The sequence below is a fragment of the Callorhinchus milii genome, unplaced genomic scaffold, assembly GCF_018977255.1.
Source record: "Callorhinchus milii isolate IMCB2004 unplaced genomic scaffold, IMCB_Cmil_1.0 Scaffold1, whole genome shotgun sequence".
NCBI classification, from domain to species: domain Eukaryota; kingdom Metazoa; phylum Chordata; class Chondrichthyes; order Chimaeriformes; family Callorhinchidae; genus Callorhinchus; species Callorhinchus milii.
Genome location: NW_024704742.1, coordinates 23,974,081 through 23,997,317, shown reverse-complemented (window position 1 = coordinate 23,997,317; position 23,237 = coordinate 23,974,081). Strand labels below are relative to the sequence as shown.

At 40.8% G+C, this 23,237-nt stretch overlaps 1 protein-coding gene across 9 annotated transcripts in view; it reads left to right on the top strand.

Annotated features, from left to right (window-relative positions):
• Window positions 1-22,562, top strand: part of fbxw7 (F-box and WD repeat domain containing 7) — a 162,587-nt gene extending 140,025 nt beyond the window's left edge. For 3 of the 9 annotated variants that reach the window (XM_007904012.2, XM_007904008.2, XM_042338402.1), the window contains 10 exons: window positions 3,879-3,961; window positions 6,507-6,651; window positions 11,218-11,352; window positions 11,996-12,119; window positions 12,348-12,484; window positions 12,782-12,898; window positions 16,438-16,619; window positions 16,797-17,022; window positions 17,831-18,041; window positions 20,768-22,562. In XM_007904012.2, the coding sequence (XP_007902203.1) occupies window positions 3,879-3,961; window positions 6,507-6,651; window positions 11,218-11,352; window positions 11,996-12,119; window positions 12,348-12,484; window positions 12,782-12,898; window positions 16,438-16,619; window positions 16,797-17,022; window positions 17,831-18,041; window positions 20,768-21,036 (1,629 nt within the window). In that variant the 3' untranslated portion in view covers window positions 21,037-22,562. Of the gene's footprint in view, window positions 1-438; window positions 678-3,878; window positions 3,962-6,506; window positions 6,652-11,217; window positions 11,353-11,995; window positions 12,120-12,347; window positions 12,485-12,781; window positions 12,899-16,437; window positions 16,620-16,796; window positions 17,023-17,830; window positions 18,042-20,767 lie in introns of those variants that run through there. The other 6 variants (XM_007904011.2, XM_007904014.2, XM_042338416.1 and 3 more) reach the window with 5 other exon arrangements.
• Window positions 22,563-23,237: the final 675 nt, after the last annotated feature.

Here is a 23,237-nt window from a genome sequence, read left to right as displayed (position 1 = left end):
GGATTAAATCGTACGAATCGGGGCTGTGTTACTTCCTCCGTTTGGTTACCCCTTTTGCTCCCCGGGGCTTTGTTCGTCTAATTGATGTGCAGCTCACATTGTTGGGAACTGGACTGTGCCATTGCTGTGTTTTTTACACACACACACACTCACACTCACATCACACACACACACTCACATCACACACACACACTCACATCACACACACACTCACATCACACACACACTCACATCACACACACACATCACACACACACTCACACACAAGGCAGGGGGTGGAGTGCAGTGTAATTTGATCCATCTGCCAGACAGAGAGGAATCTGTTCATTGGAGACTCTGGCGAGGCAGGGTTTCCTGGCTCCCCCTCCCTCCCCTCCTCCCCTCCCTCCCCTCCCTCCCCTCTCCCTCCCCTCCCTGCAGCACTGGTGGATGACTGTCTGAGGCTCTCCGGGCTGTGGGGGTGAGGGCGGAGGGGGTCTGTGGGGCTGCGCGGACACACCAGGCGCCTCCTCTCCCCGATTGCTTGACGTGCCCGAGCATGTCCCCAGCGGGGCCGGCGCAGGACTCACCTGGAGGGACCCACTGTCAGCAGCGATCAGCCGAGCGGGCGGGGAACTGAGAGCAGCGCAGCGGGAAAGATGGGCTTCTACGGCACTTTAAAAATGATCTTTTTTAAAGTAAGTGCACACCCGCAGCCGCCGACACCGGGGGCGGCGATTTGCAACCCCCACCTATCCCCCACCCCCGGGGCTCGGGCTCGGGGCTCGGGGCTGCCTCGGTTCAGCTGGACTTTCAGATGGGGTGAGATGGGATCAGACCCCCCCCCCCCCCCCCCCCCCCCCCCGGTTGCTGTGGCTTTCAGGGGCTCTGATGCCGTGGATCGATGTGGGAGGCGAGCGCAGCAACACTGGCTTCACTGTGCTGCCTGCTCATGGTGCTGTGTCTGTGTCTCTGTGTGTGTGTGTGTGTCTGTGTGTCTCTGTGTGTGTGTGTCTGTCTGTGTGTGTGTGTGTGTGTCTGTGTGTGTCTGTCTGTGTGTGTGTGTCTGGTGTGTGTGTGTCTCTGTGTGTGTGTGTCTGTGTGTGTCTCTGTGTGTGTGTGTGTGTGTGTGTGTCTGTCTGTCTGTGTGTGTGTGTGTCTGTGTGTGTGTGTGTCTGTGTGTGTGTGTCTGTCTGTGTGTGTGTGTGTGTGTGTGTGTCTGTGTGTGTGTGTGTGTGTCTGTGTGTGTGTGTCTGTGTGTGTGTGTGTCTGTGTCTGTGTGTGTCTGTGTGTGTGTCTGTCTGTGTGTGTGTGTCTGTGTGTGTGTGTGTCTGTGTCTGTGTGTGTCTGTGTGTGGGTCTGTCTGTGTGTGTGTGTCTGTGTGTGTGTGTGTCTGTGTGTGTGTGTGTCTGTGTGTGTGTGTGTGTGTGTCTGTGTGTGTCTGTGTGTGTGTCTGTCTGTGTGTGTGTGTCTGTGTGTGTGTGTGTGTCTGTGTGTGTGTGTGTGTGACTGTGTGTGTTTTAGAAACCGAAGCCAAACGATCATGTTTTGCTCAGTGCTACCTGTTAGCTCGGGGCTGCGGCTAATTTAATTTGTTTAAGAGCACAGCAGAGGAGTGCGTGGATGGATTATGTTTTATTATTATTATTATTATTGTTATGTTACATGTATAGACGCGGGTTTGCCGATCTCCACTACAGTGGACACCCCCCCCACCCCTTTCCCCCCCCAAAAAGGGGCGATTTTTTGAGCGCAGAAGCACATCACATAGAGAGAGAGGAGAGAGAGAGAGAGAGAGAGGCGTGTGATGTGATGATGGTAGTTCCAGAGTGACATTAACCTTGTACCAAAATGATGCAGTTGATTTTCTTCCTCCTCCTCCTCCCTCCTCCATCCCCAATGTGTGACTGAGGCTTCGTGTCCCTGTGGTCGAGGTGCCTGCAGTGTGCGCTTAAAGTAGTAATAATAATAATAATAATAATAATAATCCTTGCATTTGATATCGCGCTTTTCACGTCGGGAGGACGTCCCAAAGCGCTTCACGGAACAGAACAGTTGTAGTTGATCAACCTGTGACTCCACAGGTTGATCGGCAATCACAGCAGCTCCCAAAAATGTGTCGCAGCTCAGCAAATAACAGGGGTTAGATTCCACGACAGTTTGGGGCAGTGGGGGGGTGGGGGGGGGTTGGAGAGGATGCTGGTGAAATCACTCTCCACCCTTGTTGTCCTCAGAAATGAATGGCACCCACGTCTTTGCTCGGTGTAAAGCTCCACCAGACACACGCTGCCGATTAGATTTAGTCTCATCTGGAGTGTAGAGAGGGGGAGAGAATTCACTCCGGGGTCTCCCTGTAACAACAGTGCACCAGGACCCCCCCCCCCCCCCCCCTCCCCCCAAAGGGTCACTCGGATCGCAGAAGCAGAAAGCATTTCTAAGCTGTCCCCATTCGGTGCATACGTTACAGAGGGTTATCAACTACCAAATAGATGTTTCTGCTGCAGAAATTCGCTCGCTGGATTTTAATTAGGGTGGTCCCAACGTCCCAGCAACGTCAATACATTTTGCTATGTAAAATCCATGATTGCAATGGCCACTTCTACCACTTTTCCCTCCCCCCCCCCCACCTCTTGATTATGATCATTGAAATTAACAGTACTCCTGATAAGATTAAGAGGCAGAGGCTAAACATTACAAGGCTCTTAGACAAAGGAATGTAAATGACCGGGATATTTAATATTCTATAGTAATGTGATCCATCTTACTGATGATCCAAAATAATGGTATTTTGGCTGACACTGTCATATATATTCCGCTTTGGGTTGATGGAATGATTTGCTGCCGTACTGACATTTGAATCTGTCTTCGTATCATATATGACTTGATCTGACATCAGGTGTGGGTATAAAATTATTGAATACAGTAAATTTCCATAAAGACCGCTTTATCTTGGCTTAGATTCTCAGGGTACAATATGATCCACTAAAGGTTATCTTAGCATTTTTGTGAGTCAATGAGAAAAAGCAGAACTAATTCAGTAAGTTAATTTATACTGGAAAACTGACACGTTAGATGCTCAATTAAACCCATTTTAAACATTACAAATCCTTTAATAATAAAGCTTTCAGTTCCTGAGATGTACTGAACAGCGGGGCTCAGCTATAGAATCTCTTGATTGTGTATTTTAAAAATATGGTTATTTTACAATTGTGTTTTTGAGCCTAGATCTGTACAGTATAGTATTAATATTTAACTGTGACTTTTTATGAATCTGCTTGAAACTTTTTTCCAGATCGATGTTACTTGAGATGAGATGCACTGCATGTTTAGATGTTTGCATTTACACTGGGTGCTAAATAGTGTGCTTTACTTGTAAAATATCTAAAATAAAATTTTCCTTAGTTTAATATGCAAAAAATCCATGAAAATAATTTATTCAGTCCAGTTTCTCAGGTTGCCCGCTGTTTTATCTGATCCTATGAGTAATGATTTTTCTTTGAAGGACCAGCTTTGATGTTAATCATGTAATACGTACAAGTATGATATGCAATGCTGAAGCTGTTATGAATAGAACTGTAAAGGCAGTAGATGCAAAAAAACAGTCATGTCCACATGTATTTTAGTATCAATGAATATAAAAACATCAATGAATATTTTCAGAAATGCTACCATGGTTCTCAAACACTTAATCCACGCAAAAGATGGTTTGCTTAGTATGCAGCAGGAGTAGCTACTGCTTATGAAACCAGTTAGTATGATACCACCTAAACTCCAAATCAGCTTAGATTTATTTGCTGCTACAAAGATTTAGCTAGGAATGAACTTTGGTTGTGTATATAAATCAAAGATCAATGTTATTTTTTTTAAAAAGTGATCTTTTGTTTTTTTTCTCTTTTCAGATGAAGAGAAAATTGGACCCTGGCCCCGAGGTCCGGTCTTTCTCTTCAGGGAAGAAACCTTGCAAAGGCTCAGAGTACAAAAGGTAAAACCAACATTTTAGAGGCAATAGTTATTTCAGGCCAGAAGAAGGTTTTCCATCCTGCTATGTAAATTACAATGTTTCCTGTTTGGGTGCGGATGGTGGGGGGGGGGGGGGTGAATTGGACAGAATCTCATGACAGCTTTGAGTCTTAAAGAGGATTTTTTTCTCATTGACACAAATAAGTACGTAGCCCAATTATTTGTTTGCTTGTTATTATTCCCTCAGTCTCGCACTTTGTCTGTGCTTCTTGTTGGCATATACAGAGGGCTGAAAAGTGGCAGATTTTTGGCATAGAATCCTGAGCATGGAAATCGGACTAATTTTTGTCCAATTATAATCTGGCAGTGCAGGCCACAGGGTAGAATCCTTCACATCAGTTAACAAGCAGCTACCACTGACATGGCAACTGATCCTAACTGATAGACTTGAGACCAGGCCTCATGGGAAATTGTTTTCATCGCTTCTGTTTCCATAGTTCGTAATAAAGGTTTCATTATTGGCAAAAAAAATGATTTGCTAAAGTGTTAACATTATCATCAACCATGTCCTCAGCTGCCATGTACTTAAAGATAAGACACTTCACTGTAAAGCATTAATTGAACGCTCAATACGTGGCAGAGCAGCATTGGCAAGATATGATATTGCAGCACAAAATGGATGTGTGGGACCTTCGTGAGTTACCATGCCATGTTCCTTTTTGATTCATTCATATGACTGTTTTTCTTGCATTTTGTGATTATCAGTCTTTTATTTAAATTCTCTTCCCCACCCCCGAAAATGTTTCTTTGAATTGCCTAGTGTTGAATAAAAACAAAATTTGGATTTCTTGTACAGTGACATAACATTCTGTGATGTGTGGCACTGCGTAAACACATTCTATCCATTTAGTGTAACGAGCTGTAAATGTGATAAGTTATAACCGAGATTTAGTACAGTATATTAACAAAATACCAATTTTTGGAAGCTGTTAAGGAAGGCTATTTTTGATAATTTCCAGCTGCTTAAATCCATTTTTTTCTTTGGTATAATGATAATCCTTGCATTTAATATAGCACCTTATCACATCACTGATATCTCAAAGTACTTCACAAGATGTACTGTAAATTATAGTGACTGTATTTTGTGGGCAAAACTTGTAATGCTGTTTATCTATTTTTTTTGCACAAAAAAAAGGCAATTTTGAATATAAACTGAAAACAGTTTCAAACCCATTTGCATTGGTCCAGTTTAAAGAATCAAGTTAATGCACTACCCAAAAGGCTACTCAAAAAGCAAATTTTAAGTAGCCTGGTTGATATTTGCATGTTTCTCATGCTTGCCCCATGGTGCTCTGGAACATAACTTCAGATTGGTGTGTCTGTAAGTACTGTAGAGTAGTTCACTGAAGAATGTGCCCTCACAGCCATGCACACCCCTTGTGTATCATGTTATTAAAAACTAGATTAAGGCAGTTCACTTTAATCACAGTATGTGTATTCAGCAGGATTCTCCATCAGAATAGCTGACAGGCTTGCTCGGATGTGGGTGTGATGACTGTTCTGAGCTGCTCCACCCCTTCACTGCTGGTCATCACGCTGATCAGAGCTGCAGAGAGCATGCTTGACTAAGCACGCTCAAAGGATCCTTATAATTTGTAAGACATCTGAGTACATCGGAGAAGACCTAGAGATGATTTTAAAGACTTTGACATTGTGATTTGTAGTGGGAAGGCTGCTGAACTGTTCCAATTCAATTCTAGGAACGAAAATGAGTTTTCAGCATTCTGATTTTTTTAAATCAATTATCAATTTTTACTAACTCACAGTTATGATCTGTGTCTTGACACTTTATTCCAAAATAACCTAGATTTCTATAGAGCCATATGTTCCCATCAGAAAATAACTTTTTAAAACAAAATATTTTTGTCTTGTTTACATCTTTAGTATTGAGACTATATTCACTTGACAGCTACTGTTGGAAATGTAGTGTTATGATCAATTGCATCCTATCAGTTCACCTGCTGTTCAGTTGATGCAGTTGTCAGATTGGATTTGTGGGTATTACTTTATAAGATATTTGCCATCAGAATATTTTTTCCTGCATTACAGACGCTCATCTTGCCCCTGGTCTGAAACCTCCATCAGTGATGCTCTAAACAGCTACCAGAAGCATCCAACAGTGATCCAGAGACAATTCTTTCTGACATCATTCTGATTCCCTTCCCCCATACCCTTGTGGATTTTGCTTGGTGATTTCTCAAAATGAGATAGGAATTCGATATTGTTAAGGATTGAATTGCATTCCACCATTTCTTAGTACCACATAATCCTAAAGGCTTCAAGGCGTATTGAACGACAACTGATCATGGAAGCAATGCTCTTTGATTTTTCTGCCGTATGAAAGCGAGCAGCTTTTGTTTCATATGTGAAAATGAAGCAAAGAATTAGACTTTGTCTTCTACAACTCCCAAGATCCACTTGTCCCAGGTGGCAGTGGTCATCGACTTGTGAATGTTAACAGTTCATGTAGTGAAAGTTTGTATTTGACTTATTCCACCTTTTGTCAGCAGCACGCCAGGGCTAGTTCCATGTTCAGCAACACCAACCACCTTTGGGGACCTGAGAGCTGCAAATGGGCAAGGGCAGCAGCGGCGCCGGATCACATCGGTCCAGCCTCCTCCAGAACTCCAGGACTGGCTGAGAACTTTTCAGGTGAGAAGCATTTTCCTGGCATAATCTGGTAGAGTCATTGCATGGAGGCATCCTGAAGGTGGGTCGTGCCCATGTCACAAAACACCTGTATCTGTATTTGGTTGCTACACATGCTTTGTTTTCGACTGCATTGGTTAACAACAGATTTAATAAAGGATAACATTTGCCAGTCCTGTAGCATGCTATTTTCATGTGTCTTAGGAGCACAAAAGTACTGGCGGTCAAGAGTTGATGCATTCTTATGAATGCCTTTAAATAGGTTTCTGTGTTCTTGCGACTCTACACAGATTTTTAAAGAATAGTAGGCTTTATTTGCATTGAGATATTTGTTTCTGGGTTGACTTGAAAATTGTCCTCCCCTGCCTTTGCTGATAACGAAGCTGACATCTGAGGTAAAACAATGTACCGTGTCTCTATTGCTTCAATGGAGCCAGGCTTCAAGCAATTATCAAAAACAAACTGCTCCCTGATGACACAGGATAAGATTCAGGGCAAATGCAGTATTCTGTATAGCACGTCTCTATTTCCTGTCATTTGGTGAAGCTGTTTTTGTGATGTGCAACACAGACCCTTATTTTCTGAATGCACTCCAAACCATCTTAGTAAATTTGTTTGCTGCATTCAAATTCACGTGCTTGAAGCAGTTTTACAGTTCTGTGCAATTTTATTTGAGATGCTGCACAGCAGGGAATAATCAGGGTCCTTGGAACCGTCTTGCTTACCTACAAAATCCAGCCACTACGTTTTACAGTATATTCCAAGAAGTGCTTTGAGACATTCTCCTGACGTAAAAGGCATTGTATCAAATATCAGATGTAAGGATTATTTATCTACGCATGAGTCAGCACCTACAGGAGAAGAGGGAGAAAAAGGGCAAAAACAAAAACATTGTCCTTGAAAGGACATTCAAATGAATTCAGAGTAGAAGTGGACACTCATAAAGAAGTCATTTTAATTTATTTTTTTATATGCTGGCTTTCTGAGTAGGTACGATTAGGTGGGTACTTTATAACCTGGAAGTGGCCATGTTAGGATTTCTGTGCAATGCGTTTGGGAAAGATGGGATCAGCTTGGCTGGCCATTGAATTACTTGCCAAGATTCACATAATCGGGCCAGGTACAGGAGGGTGTCTTCTCCCACTGCTCCCTCTTCACGTCCTTTAATCCATATTCTGCCCTGGTTAATCACCAATAACATTCTTTCCATCTGCGACTGGTTCTCCCGTTGCCTTGTTCTCCTTTCTGCCACCATAAACACTATTGACCAGCCTGTCCTTCTCCACCATCTCTCCGCCCCGGTCTACCTCCACGGTTCTGTCCTTTTCTTGTTTCTGAATGAATTCAATCTTTTTGCAGTTCAATGTCAACAAGACCGAGGCTTTCCTGCTTGCCTCCTTTCGCCTTCTCACCTCGGGCACTGACCACAACAACCTGCACAAATGTTCACTCCACCTCAGAGCCCGCATAGGACTTCAATGTTTTGTTCGTCGTTCAATCTCTCCATCTGGGCACTCACTGCCTCGACTTTCTCTCATTTCCACTGCATCTCTGCCACTACCTTTTGTTCCAGGATGCTGAAGCCCTCATCCACACCTTCATCACATCCAAATTTGGTTATTCCAACGACCATTCCCCAGGAAATGCCAACTAGTTGATGAAATCTGAAGGGAAAAGTTAGGTTAACATTTCAAGCATGTTTATTCAGAACAGAATGTTTGTGTTGAACAGAAGTTTTGAAATTGAGTGGGTGTGGAGAACTCAAGATACCAGTGGGTGGACATACCTTTGGGATTTGGGAATTTGTTTTCGAAAAGGGTATCTTCATTATCTCACCCAACCAACTGTCAGTATCATTGTTTTGCTAATTTTCCATCTACACACAGTCCCATTCCAGGTAACAGCAGATCAGGCATGTCAGATGCACCTTGTAGTCTGGGCCACAAATGCTTTCTATTCCTACAGTAAATAAAAGCCTGGTGCCATGGGAACATGGATCCTAAGGGATCTGAATAGAAAAGACGACCTCAGTCAAAACTATGGTATTCATGGTTATTCTCAATCCTTTGTAATGATTGGTTTTGATTCTGTAAGACTCACTTAAAAACAGTATCCTCTAAAATGTTCTTGGAAACACAGGTTTAATGATTTTCTAAAAAGACCTGACCATCAGTATTCTCACATGGATTGTGTGAAATGGCACAATTGTGAGTTTGTGGATCTGTCCAGATCCTCATCTTCAATTTATTTTACACATTCTGCTGTTTACACATTCGTGCACAAAATTGGTCTGTAGTGGATCTGTATCCTTGTTTTTTAATCTTAAGTAAGATGTTACGTTAAGTCTGCAATGATCTTCTTAGAATGTTTTAATTTCACATAAAACTTGAAATCAACTAGTGATCTCAGTACACTAGGACTGATTCAGATGATAAACTTAGTAAATAATAAGAAATGAAAATAAGCATCCTCTTAACTTTGGATCTTGGAATTTCAAGCCAAAGGATCAGAATAAAAAAACATGAGCTTATATTTACTCTCATCCTATTGTGAGGTTTTATCGCTTTCTCAGCCAAGCAACTAAATTTACTGGAGCACACCATCATCTTAAAATTATGCAAAGAGGTCATCAGAGCTGTGGCAATGATTTCTTGTCAGTCAGGAAGCTAAGCTGCATGGAAGTTAACCATCAGAAGTCCATGACTCAGATACTTCCAAATAACTGGAGCTACAGAGAGGAAAGCGGAGGGAAATGATTAGGGCAAAATTATTCCTTTTTCAAACCAGGAATAAAACCCTCGTCATTTTCAAAATAGTCACAATGTCATACCAAAGAAAATAAGTTGTGCAATTCATGTGGGTGTCTATATTTTTACGTGGAGCTTCATGAGAGAAATCTAGTCTCAAAATGAGACTAGATTAGATTTGGATTGGTTTGAGATGGAGGCTATAAAGGTCATTTTAAAATCTGTCTCTTAAAGATTTGACTACTGTGCATAAAACATGAGCACACAGTAAGCCAGAGATACAGAAGGATAAATTGATTAAATTTGTGACCTGTTCCAGGAGGAAAAATGAATCTTCTGCCATTCTACTTTTATGTCAATAATCCACGGATGGAGAGGATTACTTTGGTTGGTTATTAGCCTCATTAGAATCTTTCTGACAGACTAAAAATGTTCTTAGAAATTCAGACAACTGATCAGATGGAAGAATTTGCTAAAATGTTAGAATTGCCTTGACTGTGAACCCCAATGAAATTACACCGAGTTTAATAAATATTTTGTACTATGACGAGTTCTGGGACAAAACCATGAAAAAAAAATTGTTTCAAAAGTGGAAAGGAAATGGAGATAAAGAAATACACACTTAAAAAAAAATCACATGGAACAGGACAAATACAAAAATAAGTATAAGAAAATACACCAGAGGTTAAATAATAGCCAAGTATTTTTCTTTATTCTGTGTCATCCTCCATGGCCACTGTTGCTGGAAATCTGCACAATAATGTAAGGGATGCGTTAGGGAAATATTGGCCTTCTCACTGACTGGCACAATAACTTTCCCCTTCCCCCAGAGACTTTGGGGGTTTTGACATTAGGTAATGCAGCTATAATCCTTCATGCTGGCATTGCGCTGTCTTTTAAAAAAAAATTCAGCCTATTTGTGTTTTCTTAAAGCAATTTGATCCCTTCCCCCTGTTCTGAAAGTGCAGGACTCCTTTTATCAGCCCCTTCTGCTGGGGCACTATTCCGAGAACGCCATGTTATTGCCTCGCCTGTTCTAGTAATGAAAGTGACATTCTTACCTCGTTAAATTCGCCTACAAAGTACAGAGTCACTACACTTTACAGTTAATCCTTACAAAGTGCTTTAAGATGTCCTTCCCCCCCCCCCTTTCCTCAATTATGTACCTAACAAGCATTGAAAAGGTAATTATTTAATAATAGTGCATTTGATATTGCACCTTTTCACTTTGTTGAAATATCTCAAAGTGCTTCACAAGATTCTCGGCTTGTTCAGTATATAATTAAGGACAACTGCAATTCCACCTATAACAATTTATACAATAGGTAGCAGACCCCAGTGACTTGGGAAGCAACATAAAGTGGCCTACATTACTTGGTGTGAAGTGTAGCAACTGTGTATTTATACGCGGAAGCAGCAGGCAGTTTGCATACAGTAACAACCTCTAAACAGCCATGAAGTGGACAAAGAATAAAGAAATGGCACTCCCTCTTTGCTAATTGTCTCTGTACACACCCAACTCTTTATGCCTGTGGACTTCACGGATTTCTTAAATCTAAGCGCAACATGAATTGCAAAGCTTGTCCTACTCCGCAATACTCTTATTCCGTTTCAAAGTCTTTTCCCAACTGACACTTTGATTCCCGGTTACTTATAAAATAATGCTCTCCTGTGTCACACTGAGCCCCAGGACTGGAAATCTGCTTATGTTTCACAAAACTAAGACTGTCCTTCCAACTCCAGTGTTAAATGTGTTGAATATTAGCATTTGGACCTTCACTAAAATCTCACTAAACTTCTGTGTTGTTTCTTTGATATCTAGAGTTGGAGCGGACCAGAAAGATTACTTGCATTAGATGAATTAATTGACAGCTGCGAACCAACGCAAGTGAAACACATGATGCAAGTTATTGAACCCCAGTTCCAGCGAGATTTTATATCACTTCTCCCAAAAGAGGTGAGGTTTTCTGAATGATGAAAATATGTCCAGAATTAAAAGGTTTCCTTGCAGCTGTTTTATGCAGCGCTGGCAGTTTAGCACATTGCGTGTTAACAAGCGATAAGCAAAGCTTTAAAAAAAATTGTAATTATCTTTCTAAAATAAGGCTCTGTGATACACATAGAATAAAATTGCTTATGAAGTTGTTCACACAAACGTGCACCATTGGCTTTTGAAAGTTGAGTTAATTCCATTTGTGTGAGGGTCCATGACAAAATGGATGATTCTTTACACTGCTTTGAATCAATATTACACAGAAGGAAGCTATTGAGCCAATTCTTGTGTTGACTCTGCCATTGGATCTATGTACAATACTTCCAATTCCTGCTTGCATTATTTTTCATTATTCCCCTTCAAATACTTAGCTGATTTCTTTTAAACGGTGTTATGCTCTTAGCTGCACTAGCAACAGTGACAAAAATTCCATTCTCATTGCCTATTGCATGAGGGATGGGGTGGGGGGGTGGAAGCAAGTACCACCCTGATTTAGAGTCACTGCTTTTGTTCAGTTTATATTTGTGCTAAAGGGCTTTTTAAAATGTTCTTACCATTGTACAAATGCACTAACAGCATTCATTTTTGCAATTTTTCTGCATCGTAGCTGGCGCTGTATGTTCTCTCATTCCTGGAGCCTAAGGACCTGCTGCAAGCAGCCCAAACCTGCCGCTACTGGAGGATACTGGCTGAAGATAACCTGCTTTGGAGAGAAAAGTGCAAAGAGGAAGGTAAGGGTATGGTATTAACTACATGCACCTTTTTGTAATACATTAGAATATGCATCACGTAGGCGGTCGTGAATATTGGGGGGAAAACTAGATTGAATGAAGTCAACTCTAATACTGTTCCCAAGGTTTTATATTTAAAAACTATTCTTAAAGTCAAACATTACTGCAAGTTTTATTTTAATGCTTTCTGGGAATTTGGTGTGCAACTGCATGCATTTTTTTTTGCAGGAATTGATGAACCTGTATACATCAAAAGGAGGAAAGTGGTCAAACCAGGTTTTGCTCACAGCCCTTGGAAAAGCGCCTACATTCGACAGCACAGAATAGACACTAACTGGCGTTGCGGAGATCTAAAAACGCCCAAGGTACCGTCTGAAAAGGGATTCAGAAGCCGAAATTTTAGGAACTTGTTGGGATTGCCAGTTTGTAGAACAATACTGAAAGATATGTAAAGGATTCATTTCTAGTTCTGGCGCATTAAGCTTGGAACCACGGGCTGAAAGAGAACAGACTTAAATAAAAAGCTCCAGTTAGTGCCGTTGAGGCAGTTTGGATATTATGGATATTATATATTTTTTAAATGTGACCTTCCTTGGTTCTATCAGGTGAAGGATGGTAACTTGACGTGAGTTTCATGTACAGTGTCGGATGTTCTCTCTCAGCAGGTGCTGAAAGGTCATGATGATCACGTGATCACGTGCCTGCAGTTCTGTGGTAACCGAATTGTCAGTGGGTCTGATGACAACACTCTGAAAGTATGGTCGGCAGTTACAGGAAAGGTGAGTTCCTTTAATTTCACTCACTTCCTGTCCAGGAATTTTCAAGTCCAGCAATTTGTCGGGAGGAATTATTGTTCAGAAAAACAAAAATGTTTAAAAATAGAATGGGTGACATGAAAAATGTTCCAGTTCCTGGCCCCTGCTGTTTCGAGTCCACACCCTTTCTGCCAAAAGGAAAGGCGTAGGTGAGCAAAAGCACATTTGTCTTCAGCAGTTTCTAATCTGGCGAACAAGTCCATAAAATGCTGAACTACTCTTGGGATTAAAAATAAATCCAAAGCAACGCCTGTGGAAGTTAGCAGAGGCGGCTTTGCTGTATTGGTTGCTGTGAAAGTCCCTCGGTCGGACTACTGTACCCCTCATGCTTTCAGATCTCTTTCCTAAATTGAAAATGTGAAATTGGCAGTCCCTGTGCAGGCAGTGATTTGAGATCAGAACTCTTGCCTGCTACAATAAAATTGACATTGTGTGAAAGAACAAGTCATTCAGATGAAATAATTAAAAAATGCAAAGGAGGGTAATGTATTTTTAAAACCAAACATCTCACTGAAGACCCATAAAAAGGAATACTTGATTTTTATGTTCTGCACATTATGAACTAAATGAGAAGGCAGAGGGCTGTGGGAAGGAATGCTTCAGAGAAAAATCGTGAATTACGAAAGCGTGCTATCTAAAAAAAAACTGGAAATCGTCTCAATGTTAAACTGTAAACTTCAAAGCGGTGAAGCAAACAGGTGGACTGACACCAGAGGTTCAACCTACACAGTTAATTACTGATAACATCTGAAAGTGCCAACATGCACACCCCGTGTTTGATTGCTGGTCAGCATTGATCAGGCGAGCAAGCTCTGTCTTTTTTATGCTCCAGGACAGAAAGACATATTTTGTTTATTGTGGGTCTGTAGGGAAATTAGATTTAGGTAATAGCTTTACTGAGGAGCTAGCATACACATGGGCAAGTGGCTTTCCCCGACCTGAAATTACTATGATTTCTATCATTAGTACTCTTATGATTCACCTCTTTGAAGTTTACAGTGTAACATGGAGAGGATTTTAATGGAAGTGTCGTCCACTCCAAACTACATTTCTAATTTGAATCACGTAAGGAATTGAGCAATGTAATGCAGCCACCTTGTAAGTGGCCTGCTGCTGCCGCCAGTGGAAACCTCTGATGGTAGAAGTCTCTTCTAGCTTCATGTGGTTATCACTTGATGAATGTCTGCAAGATTAAAAATAGACTAAAATGTAGGTTTCTTATGTTAGCGATATCTCCGATCTCTGGAATATGGTAAAAAAATAATCTATTTTAGTACACTTTGACTGAGCATTAGAGCAGACGTTTCCTATCATTGTAACTAACTCCACATGTTAGCTTTGGGGTTCTGTGCTGCATTGGATATTGACCCACGTGACCTGGCCCGACATTTTTTGAATGCCACAAATGCTGCATGTCAGAGCTGTGCAGCAGGAATGTACAGTAATCTTTTATCAAACTCCTCTGATGTGCTGCTTCGCAGAGGTGAAATTATCCAATATGTAAGCAGCAGCCTGGAATTCAATGTCATTTCCTCGAGTGTAATGATACATTTCCTATGATGTTCCTAATACGTGCAGCTCCATTACGACCCAGTGGTGGGGTCCATAAAATCCCAACCAGTGCTATAACAAGGCCAGCACTTCCACATTCACTACACGCGCTCGCAGAACTCCAGCTTGTTTCAAAACACTAGCCAGCTTCTCATACTTTTATTTAAAAATCGGTTTTCCATATCATGCTTTCACCATCAGAGCTGGTATCAGCAGCAACCTGATGCCCAGGAAATCAGCCATTCTTTATCACACGAAGGGCTAGGCAGCATTTTGAAGCAAATTGGATGCCTACACATTTTTTTTTTGAGGGTTTTTTTATGAGCAAATCTGAGTTATATTGAGGCGCATTATCATGAGGTTGCACTCACTGTACATGTTATGCATTTTCTAAACTGAACAAACTAACAAATCTACAGAAATGCAGCAATATTAATCTGAATGTCACACAATGTTTTATTGGAGCTTCTCACTTCCGAATGTTTTGGCAGAAATAGTAAAACGTAGCACTGTGACAATGGCTTTGGGTTCTTTTTGCTCTGAGTAATAGGTGTGAATTGAGGAGAGAGTGGGATTTCACTTGGTTGTAATGTCTGAGGTTATAATGTAATTCTGATATTTGTGACTTTTAAAAATCCCAGTGTTTAAAAGATTAGTCAGGTGGATGAATGGAATCATTCTGGCTGTCTGAATGTTTCTTGGTATGAGATTAAATAAACAGCATAGTATCATTTCCCTGCAGAGACTTTCCTTTTCTCACTGCAAATGCATTCATCAGTAGGTAGAGAAACCATATTGGAGAAAACTGCCTGCAGCAGAGATCACATTTCCTTTCCAGAATCCAATGTGTTTTGTATATCGAGTTCTGAATGAATGTTTTTATACTGTGGGAACATTTTCTGCCTTTCTGTTTCAAATGGCTTGAATTTATTATTGAAGGATATCAAAATAATTGTCATTCAGAGTTGCCTTGTCTTTGTAAAATGCTCAACCTAAATTCCTTTCCTCAAGAGCAATGTAGTTAAAATATGTGAGGCATATAATCGCTCTCAAAACACCTTTTACCTGAATGACTGACCTTTTGAGATAAGAGCATTCTAAGGGATTTCAAATCCCTTACTTTCTAAAGGAAATTCATGCAGAGATTTCCTATCTTAAACCGGTCATAAATTGGTTCATACCTTACTTAGCTGAGATATTTGAGGCCTTTCATGACATCAGCTTTGAGAACTTTGTGGAATGTGCTTTGTTAAGGAATCTTGTACTTTTTGCAAGCATGTTTCCTCTCTCACCAGCACACGACCCGTGTTTGCTCATTAAATAAGCTGTTGCTCTTGGGAAATGTACTCCCATTTCATGCACCCGGTGACAGCATTTATCACTTTCAGATCAGGCAAAATGTTAAGTAAAGTTTCCTTGACTTTGCCCTATCCTTGAAAGAGCACCTTTCTCTCTTCCTCCCCCCACCCCCCATTGCAATAATGCAGTGTTTTCCATTTACCACAATTGCTATCCTGTGGCCATTGAACAAGAATTCCAAATGAAGGGTTGTGTGCTGCAATCTTACCCCTTCGTGGAGCTGAGTGGAAAGTGCCCAAACTCAGTTCATATGAGACAATTAAGAGGTTGCAGTCAGTAAAGTCACTTGCATCAGCCTGGCATAGATTTAAGTGCAGTTTCCAGATGTGAAAGTACATCATGCCAAGTTGGTTCAAGTGAGTGGAAATTTGACACTCTCATCGTACTTTCAATGGGCTTTTAAGTGTTCATCCCCTTCAACTGCTGACTCACTCAAGCAATCATGCAGTTACTGAAAAGTAACTCTGAATGTAAGTGCTTTTGATTTAAAATTAATTTGATATGGATTGATGGTGCATCGTTACACTGATATTTCTGTGGTTGCAAGCACTCATTTCATAATTTGCTAATACTATTTTATCCTGCGTTTTCAGTGTTTAAGGACATTAGTAGGACATACGGGTGGTGTCTGGTCATCCCAAATGAGGGGCAATATCATCATCAGTGGATCAACAGACCGAACATTGAAAGTTTGGAATGCTGATTCTGGGGAATGTATTCACACACTATATGGCCATACCTCGACTGTGCGCTGCATGCACCTCCATGAAAACAGGTAAGTCTCTGCTTTTTATTGAAATGATAAATTCTTGAAAATTGGGAGGAAGTGTCTACACTAAACGTTAACTTATAATTTGAAGCAGTTAAGGTGGGAGAGATTTGTGTTGTTTCAAAGGCTGCTTTTTCCTATTGTGCCCCTGTTTCTATGACGCTTGTCTTTATGTTATTGTAGGGTTGTGAGCGGGTCTAGAGATGCTACTCTTCGTGTCTGGGACATTGAATCAGGACAGTGTTTACATGTGTTAATGGGTCACGTAGCAGCAGTGCGATGTGTCCAATACGATGGCCGAAGAGTTGTCAGTGGAGCGTATGATTTCATGGTTAAGGTGTGGGACCCAGAAACGGAAACCTGTCTACATACACTACAGGGACACACCAATCGGGTCTATTCATTGCAGGTAAGCAAATGGAGTGTTGAATCGGAATCCTGTTTTTAAAACCTATCAGTCTGATTTCATTTTGAAAATAAAATTTGAAACTTAGTTTCACTGGTTGATTTCGTTAGTGAGAAAATGTTCTGTTCCGATGAACATTCAGCAAACCTTGCACTCAATTAGGGAAGAAGAGAGTGGAAAGTGGTGGTTGAATACCCTGCCAGTTGCTCTTCAATTTATTGAAGATTGCACAACAGTAGGCAGCAAATAGTGACAGATGATTAGACAAGCGGCTTCTTTTTAGATCTCAAAGTGTACCAGGAATCTTTTCAGAACTACTTTTGCAATGTACCGGTACAGGTATCAATTAAAGCTGTGCTTGTATTCACCATTGCACAGAGCTGAAATAGATCCTATTTCATTTATTGTGGTTTGAGGCATGAATACCATACCTATTTAATACTATCATTAAATATGCTGTTTTAAGTCTCTCAACTAATGAAATAAAACCAGAAGAAGAAAAAAATCAAAATCTGTAGGAGCATTTAATGATTGAATTAGCTATTTAATGAGTTGCAATGAGAAATCTAGCAGTTAAAGGAATGCAGATTGATTAGACTGTTCTAATGTAACTGGTAGGTGGAAACCGCAAGGTGCTTTGCTGTACACATTATGAAATCCAGCATTGGTTAAACACAGTGTCTAAATCATGCCAGTGAATTTTACTGTTGCCTGTTCTGATACTAGTAAAACTGCAACTGAGAGAATAATTTAGAAATGCACAAGGCTAAAAGGAAATTTTCTGTGTTTTTCCTCCTCCCTCTACCCTTAGTTTGATGGTATCCATGTAGTAAGTGGTTCACTTGATACCTCTATTCGTGTATGGGATGTGGAAACTGGGAATTGTATTCACACGTTAACAGGACACCAGTCATTAACAAGTGGAATGGAACTCAAGGACAATATCCTAGTCTCTGGAAATGCAGATTCCACAGTAAAAATCTGGGACATCAAAACAGGACAGTGTTTACAAACGTTACAAGGTGAGTTTGAAAAAGCTCATATTTTTTTCTACAGCAAACCTGTATTTAGAAGGCCAAGGCTTGATGAACTGAAGTCACTTTACCCAAGCTTGTATAATATATTACTTGATGCTGATTATTTGGAACACATTTTGATGGTTAAACTTCCCAGGTCCAATTTCAAAGCATCATAGTAATTTAGCACAACCTCCATCCACGGTCATACATGTGCAAGGAAAAAGCAACTTCCATTTTGATTAGATTCAATATTTAGGGATATTAACTGGAATTCTGTATTTTTCTCACTTGTCCCTTCCTCATTCTATCTGCAGGCTTTTAAAACCCAAGCTTGGTGTATCCTGATCACTTCTCTTTGACTTGCATCTCTGCTGCACTTTTCAGTCTTAGTGTTGTCCTACCCTCTAAACCTCAGCTCTTTCACTATGTTCCTACTTTTTAAAAAAGATAATCAGGACATTTTACTACAAGTGTAATCTCTAAATAGCTGTATGATGGCAAAATGTTCTGGATAGTAATTCTTTATATTGCTAATGTATCATAAACTAAAATTCTGCAATACATGCAAGCTTTCAAAGTGGCAATGGGAAGTCAGGAATGTAGATTTGTGATTGCAATAATGGTTCAATCTCACTAGCAGTGATTTTCTTTTCACGCTTAGTTAAGTAAAACTGAGTGCTCGATGGATACACTACACCCGATAGCAAGGAGCATTTGTTCTCTAGTTTACTCTCCCTGTTTATGCATGTTCACCTCTGCCATCTTTGGAGACAATAACGTGTTTCACAGAGGCCTCAGTTTTTAAATTTGCCTGCTTGAAATGCTAAACTCAGCAGTGGAGAATTAGTATGTTGAACCCAACACCATGTGTAGAGATGGGAAAAGAGATGCGTTTGAATAACCCTTGAAGCAACCTCACCGTAATTATCAGAGAGGCAGTTGAAGAATGCACTTCAGTAGCAAGCGTGTCGAGGTTGATACTTCAGTGCAGAACCAGGTGTGCTGACAGTGCAGTGTTAACTTTCTTCAGTTGAACGTCAACAAGACCGAGGCCCTCCTGATTGGCTCCCGTCAGTGCCTCCTCACCTCAGGCGCTGACAGCATCACCGTCCATGGTTACACACTCCAATCCGGAACCTTGGTGTCTTGTTTTACTCTCAACTATCCTTTCTGCCCCAAATCTGTACCATGATCTATTCTGCTTTTCCCCATCTCTGCAACATCGCCCAGCTTTGCCACTGTCTCGCACCACAGGCCGCTGAAACCCTCATATACTCATTCATAACATCAAGGCTTGACTATGCAAACTCCTTGCTTGTCGGCCTCCCCAGCTCTTTCCTCCTTAGGCTGCAGATCATCCAGAACTCTGCAACCCGTGTCCTCTCCCGCGCCAGGCTCCGTGACCCTATCACCCCCATCCTCGCCCAACTCCACTGGCTTCCCATCACACAGAGGATACAGTTCATGATCCTAGTCCTCACCTTCAAAGCCCTCCATGACCTTGCTCTGAGACCTCCTAACCCTCTACCATCCTGCCCGCTCCCTCCGCTCAGTGGGTTCCAGCCTGCTTCACGTCCCCCACCTCACCCCCCTCACCATTAGCGGGCAGGCCTTCTGCCACTCTGCGCCTACCCTCTGGAACTCCATCCCACAGTCCCTCCGCCTCCCCCCCTCCCTTGCCTCCTTCAAGACCCATCTCAAGACCCTCCTCTTCGACCGTGCTTTCGATCACCCCGCTTCCCTCCCTCCCTGCCTTCCACCCTCCCCAATCCTGACCCCCAGCTCGGGACCGAAACACTGACTGTCCAGTGCCTTGGGACCTCCTCCCAATTCTGTAGGAGCATTTAATGATTGAATTAGCTATTGAAAGGCACTATACAAATGTAATTTTATTGTTGTCATCCTTTGGGTGAGACTAACCCGAGGCTTGATCGGGTGAACATTAAAGACCTGTGACACTATTTCTAAAATGAAGTTTCGTTCTGATGTACTGACCAATATTCTCCAGATTAGTCATTCGCTTCTTAGCTGTTTGTGATCATTACTGTGTGCAAGATGACTTCAAATACATACCCACTATCCTTCAGGGCAATTTCCTGCAAAGCTCTTTACAACATCTCAACATTATGGGCTATATTTCAGTTGCAACAATTATTATTTATTGGGGTAAAGCACTCAAGCATGGATTTTGGAAACCCAATCATTTAAGTTAGAATAACACAAAGGAACAGTGAAGGAAAGCATTTTGTATTGGGTTTGGAGGCATGCAGTGTTCAGCATGATTCACAAAAGAATCTCCATTCATTGCTGCCTATTGATTAGGAAATGTAGTGAGGTTTATTTACAAATGACTAAATATGTTAAAGATGTTATTCAAAACCCCTCAAAAATAATTTGTGTACACACATATATGCATATTTACAGTGTGATCAAAAAGTCATAATACCATTATAATGCCTAATAAGTCTTAAAGAAATGATGTTTTTTTTAGATAATAGCGTAGTTATAATGACTTTTTGGCCATCCTGTGTAATATATATTTATATTAATATATATATATATGTAAAAATCAACAGCTAATTAGATAAATTCCATGTATCTAACTTGATCTCCTAAAGAATTGCCCAATTGAGCCTCTTCTGTAGTCTCTCAGATGATGATGTAAAATGATGTGTTGCTTTTTGGGGAACATTTGGGTGATTAATAATCTCATTTGATTTCCTCACTAGGGCCGAACAAGCATCAGAGTGCTGTGACTTGCCTGCAGTTCAACAAGAACTTTGTGATAACTAGCTCAGATGATGGGACTGTCAAGCTGTGGGACTTGAAAACGGGCGAGTTCATTCGGAATTTGGTTACACTGGAAAGTGGGGGCAGTGGAGGCGTTGTGTGGCGAATTAGAGCATCGAACACAAAGCTTGTTTGCGCAGTGGGAAGCAGAAATGGGACTGAGGAAACAAAGCTGCTTGTTCTGGACTTCGACGTGGACATGAAGTGAAGGAGTGGAATAGGAATTTGTCTAACTGTGTTAAGTCAGTGTAAACCGCCTGGTGTTGGTGGGTGCACGATGTTGGCTCGGGGCAACAGGCTGCACGATGAAGACGCAGAGACCTACAGATTGCTGGGAAAGGGAGTAAGGGATGACACATTATAACTGACAGAATCTGACTTGGTCGGATGTCGTGTTATATCTGACTTCCCTTTTGACTCTGGGCAGCTTTGCACAGAAAGACTTGCGATACAAAAGCCTAGTGCAATTATTATTTTTTTAATGATTATCAGCAGCCAACTCTCAGCAGCAAGGCATAAAAAAATTATTTGAAAACTTATGTTTTAAACAAGCTGCTTAACAGGGCCAAGAACTGGTTCTCTTAAAGACTTGGGTTATGTCTGCCTCAGTTTTGTCCTTCCAGGTTTCAATATTTGGAACCTTACTGTGAATTTTGTACAATTTATATATATAAAATATATATATATAAAAAAAGCCTAATGTTGCCAACAATCGGTCACAGTATTAACATGTATTTCTCTATTTATTCACTACTGCTTCCAGATTCTTTTTAATGAGGCTTATGTAGTTCTTCAGAGGCAAACTATCCCGAGTGATCTGAATACTTAAGAATTCAAAAGCTGGAAGAGTTCTCAAGGCTGGTATTGAAATGGGTCTTTGAGCTTGTTAAAAGTTATCCCATCCCTGTACTGTATTCCCAGTGGCCAAATAACTTGCTGCTAAGTCTTCTATTGTGACGTTTCATATCCAGACTCCAGTTCTAAATTTGATCTGGTCTGGATTATTTTGAGTTTTNAAAAAAGGCATTTGCCACTGAAACTTGAGCCAACTGTGCCTCTGAGAGGCTGGAAGAAGAAAGGAGATGCAGAACGGCAGAGTGTGAGTGCTTGGAAGAAGGAAATAGAGAAGTGTTATGTGCTACATTGGAATGTTTTTTTGTTTCAGAATGAAGTTAAACACATTCCTTTAGATGGGAGCTCTTTCAGCCTCTGTTGTGGGGAATTTCATTGTGAGGACTACGGTGGAACAAACAAAAATACAATTAAGATTACTGACAGTGCAAGAAAACAAAAAAAAATTCAAAAGCGAACACATACATACAGATGAGAGATATAATTGCTGGTCAGTCTTAGTGAAAACAGTATTGAAATATCCAACTGTTACAGTTATTGCTGTGAGCTACTGACAACGAAACCAAGCGTTTTGTACTGAAAGCAGCACAGGCAAGAACAGCCAAATTGTTTGCCTAATTATTCAAGAGCCACAACTCAACATGAACTGTGAAAGTGGTTTAACACTGTATACTAAACAATCTTGAGTTAGATACTTCTGTTTTCTTTTTATTTTCTTGTTAATTTATAGTCTGGTTTTAAAAAAAATCAGATTTCAGGTGTTTTACTTTACAGTATGTAACTGCCTGATGTGATGGAGAAACCTTAAAGGGATTGTGTCTATGGTTTGATTCACTTAGAATTTTTATTTTCTTATAACTTAAGTGCAATAAAATGTGCTTTTTCATTTGAAACAACTTGTGTGTGTGTTAGTTTCTCGTTGAATTGACACTTTCAGTGCACATCACATTAACTTTCTTATTGTTCAACCTGCAATGCAGATGGGTGCGACAAAGCGCTTTTTTTTCTAAATAGATTTTAGTTCATTTGGTATTTGTGACATGGCAATGAGCTGATGAGCTCTTATAAGGTTCAAGTATGTATTTTATTCAAAAGAAAATGCAGCTGCATGTACACCAAAATATTGTCAGCAATAACATATTCTAAGTGATTCTGTTCAACACAGACTTCACAAGGATTTAAGTCCTGGTCAGCAATGCCCCCAATAAAATAGGTTAGTCACTCCGTGGCTGTAGGACACTGCTGTATGCAAATTGGTTGTCAAGTTCACGCACAAAATACAGTATATTCTTGAGAAGCTCTTTGAAATGTGTTGACAATGTGAAAAGACGCTACATCAAATGCAAGGATTATTATGTAGCCTTTTCCGGGCTGACCTCAATAAGATGCAATAGCTACTTATTTTGGGAAAGGAGCAATGAAACAGTTTTAAAAATTTGTTTTAAAAGTTGTAGATTATGAAATATAATAAAAGTCAAAAACATTTTTCCTCCTGTTACTCATGAGAGAAACTTGAATTTTGCACCCAGACGTTTACTCTTCCCCTCCCACAGCACG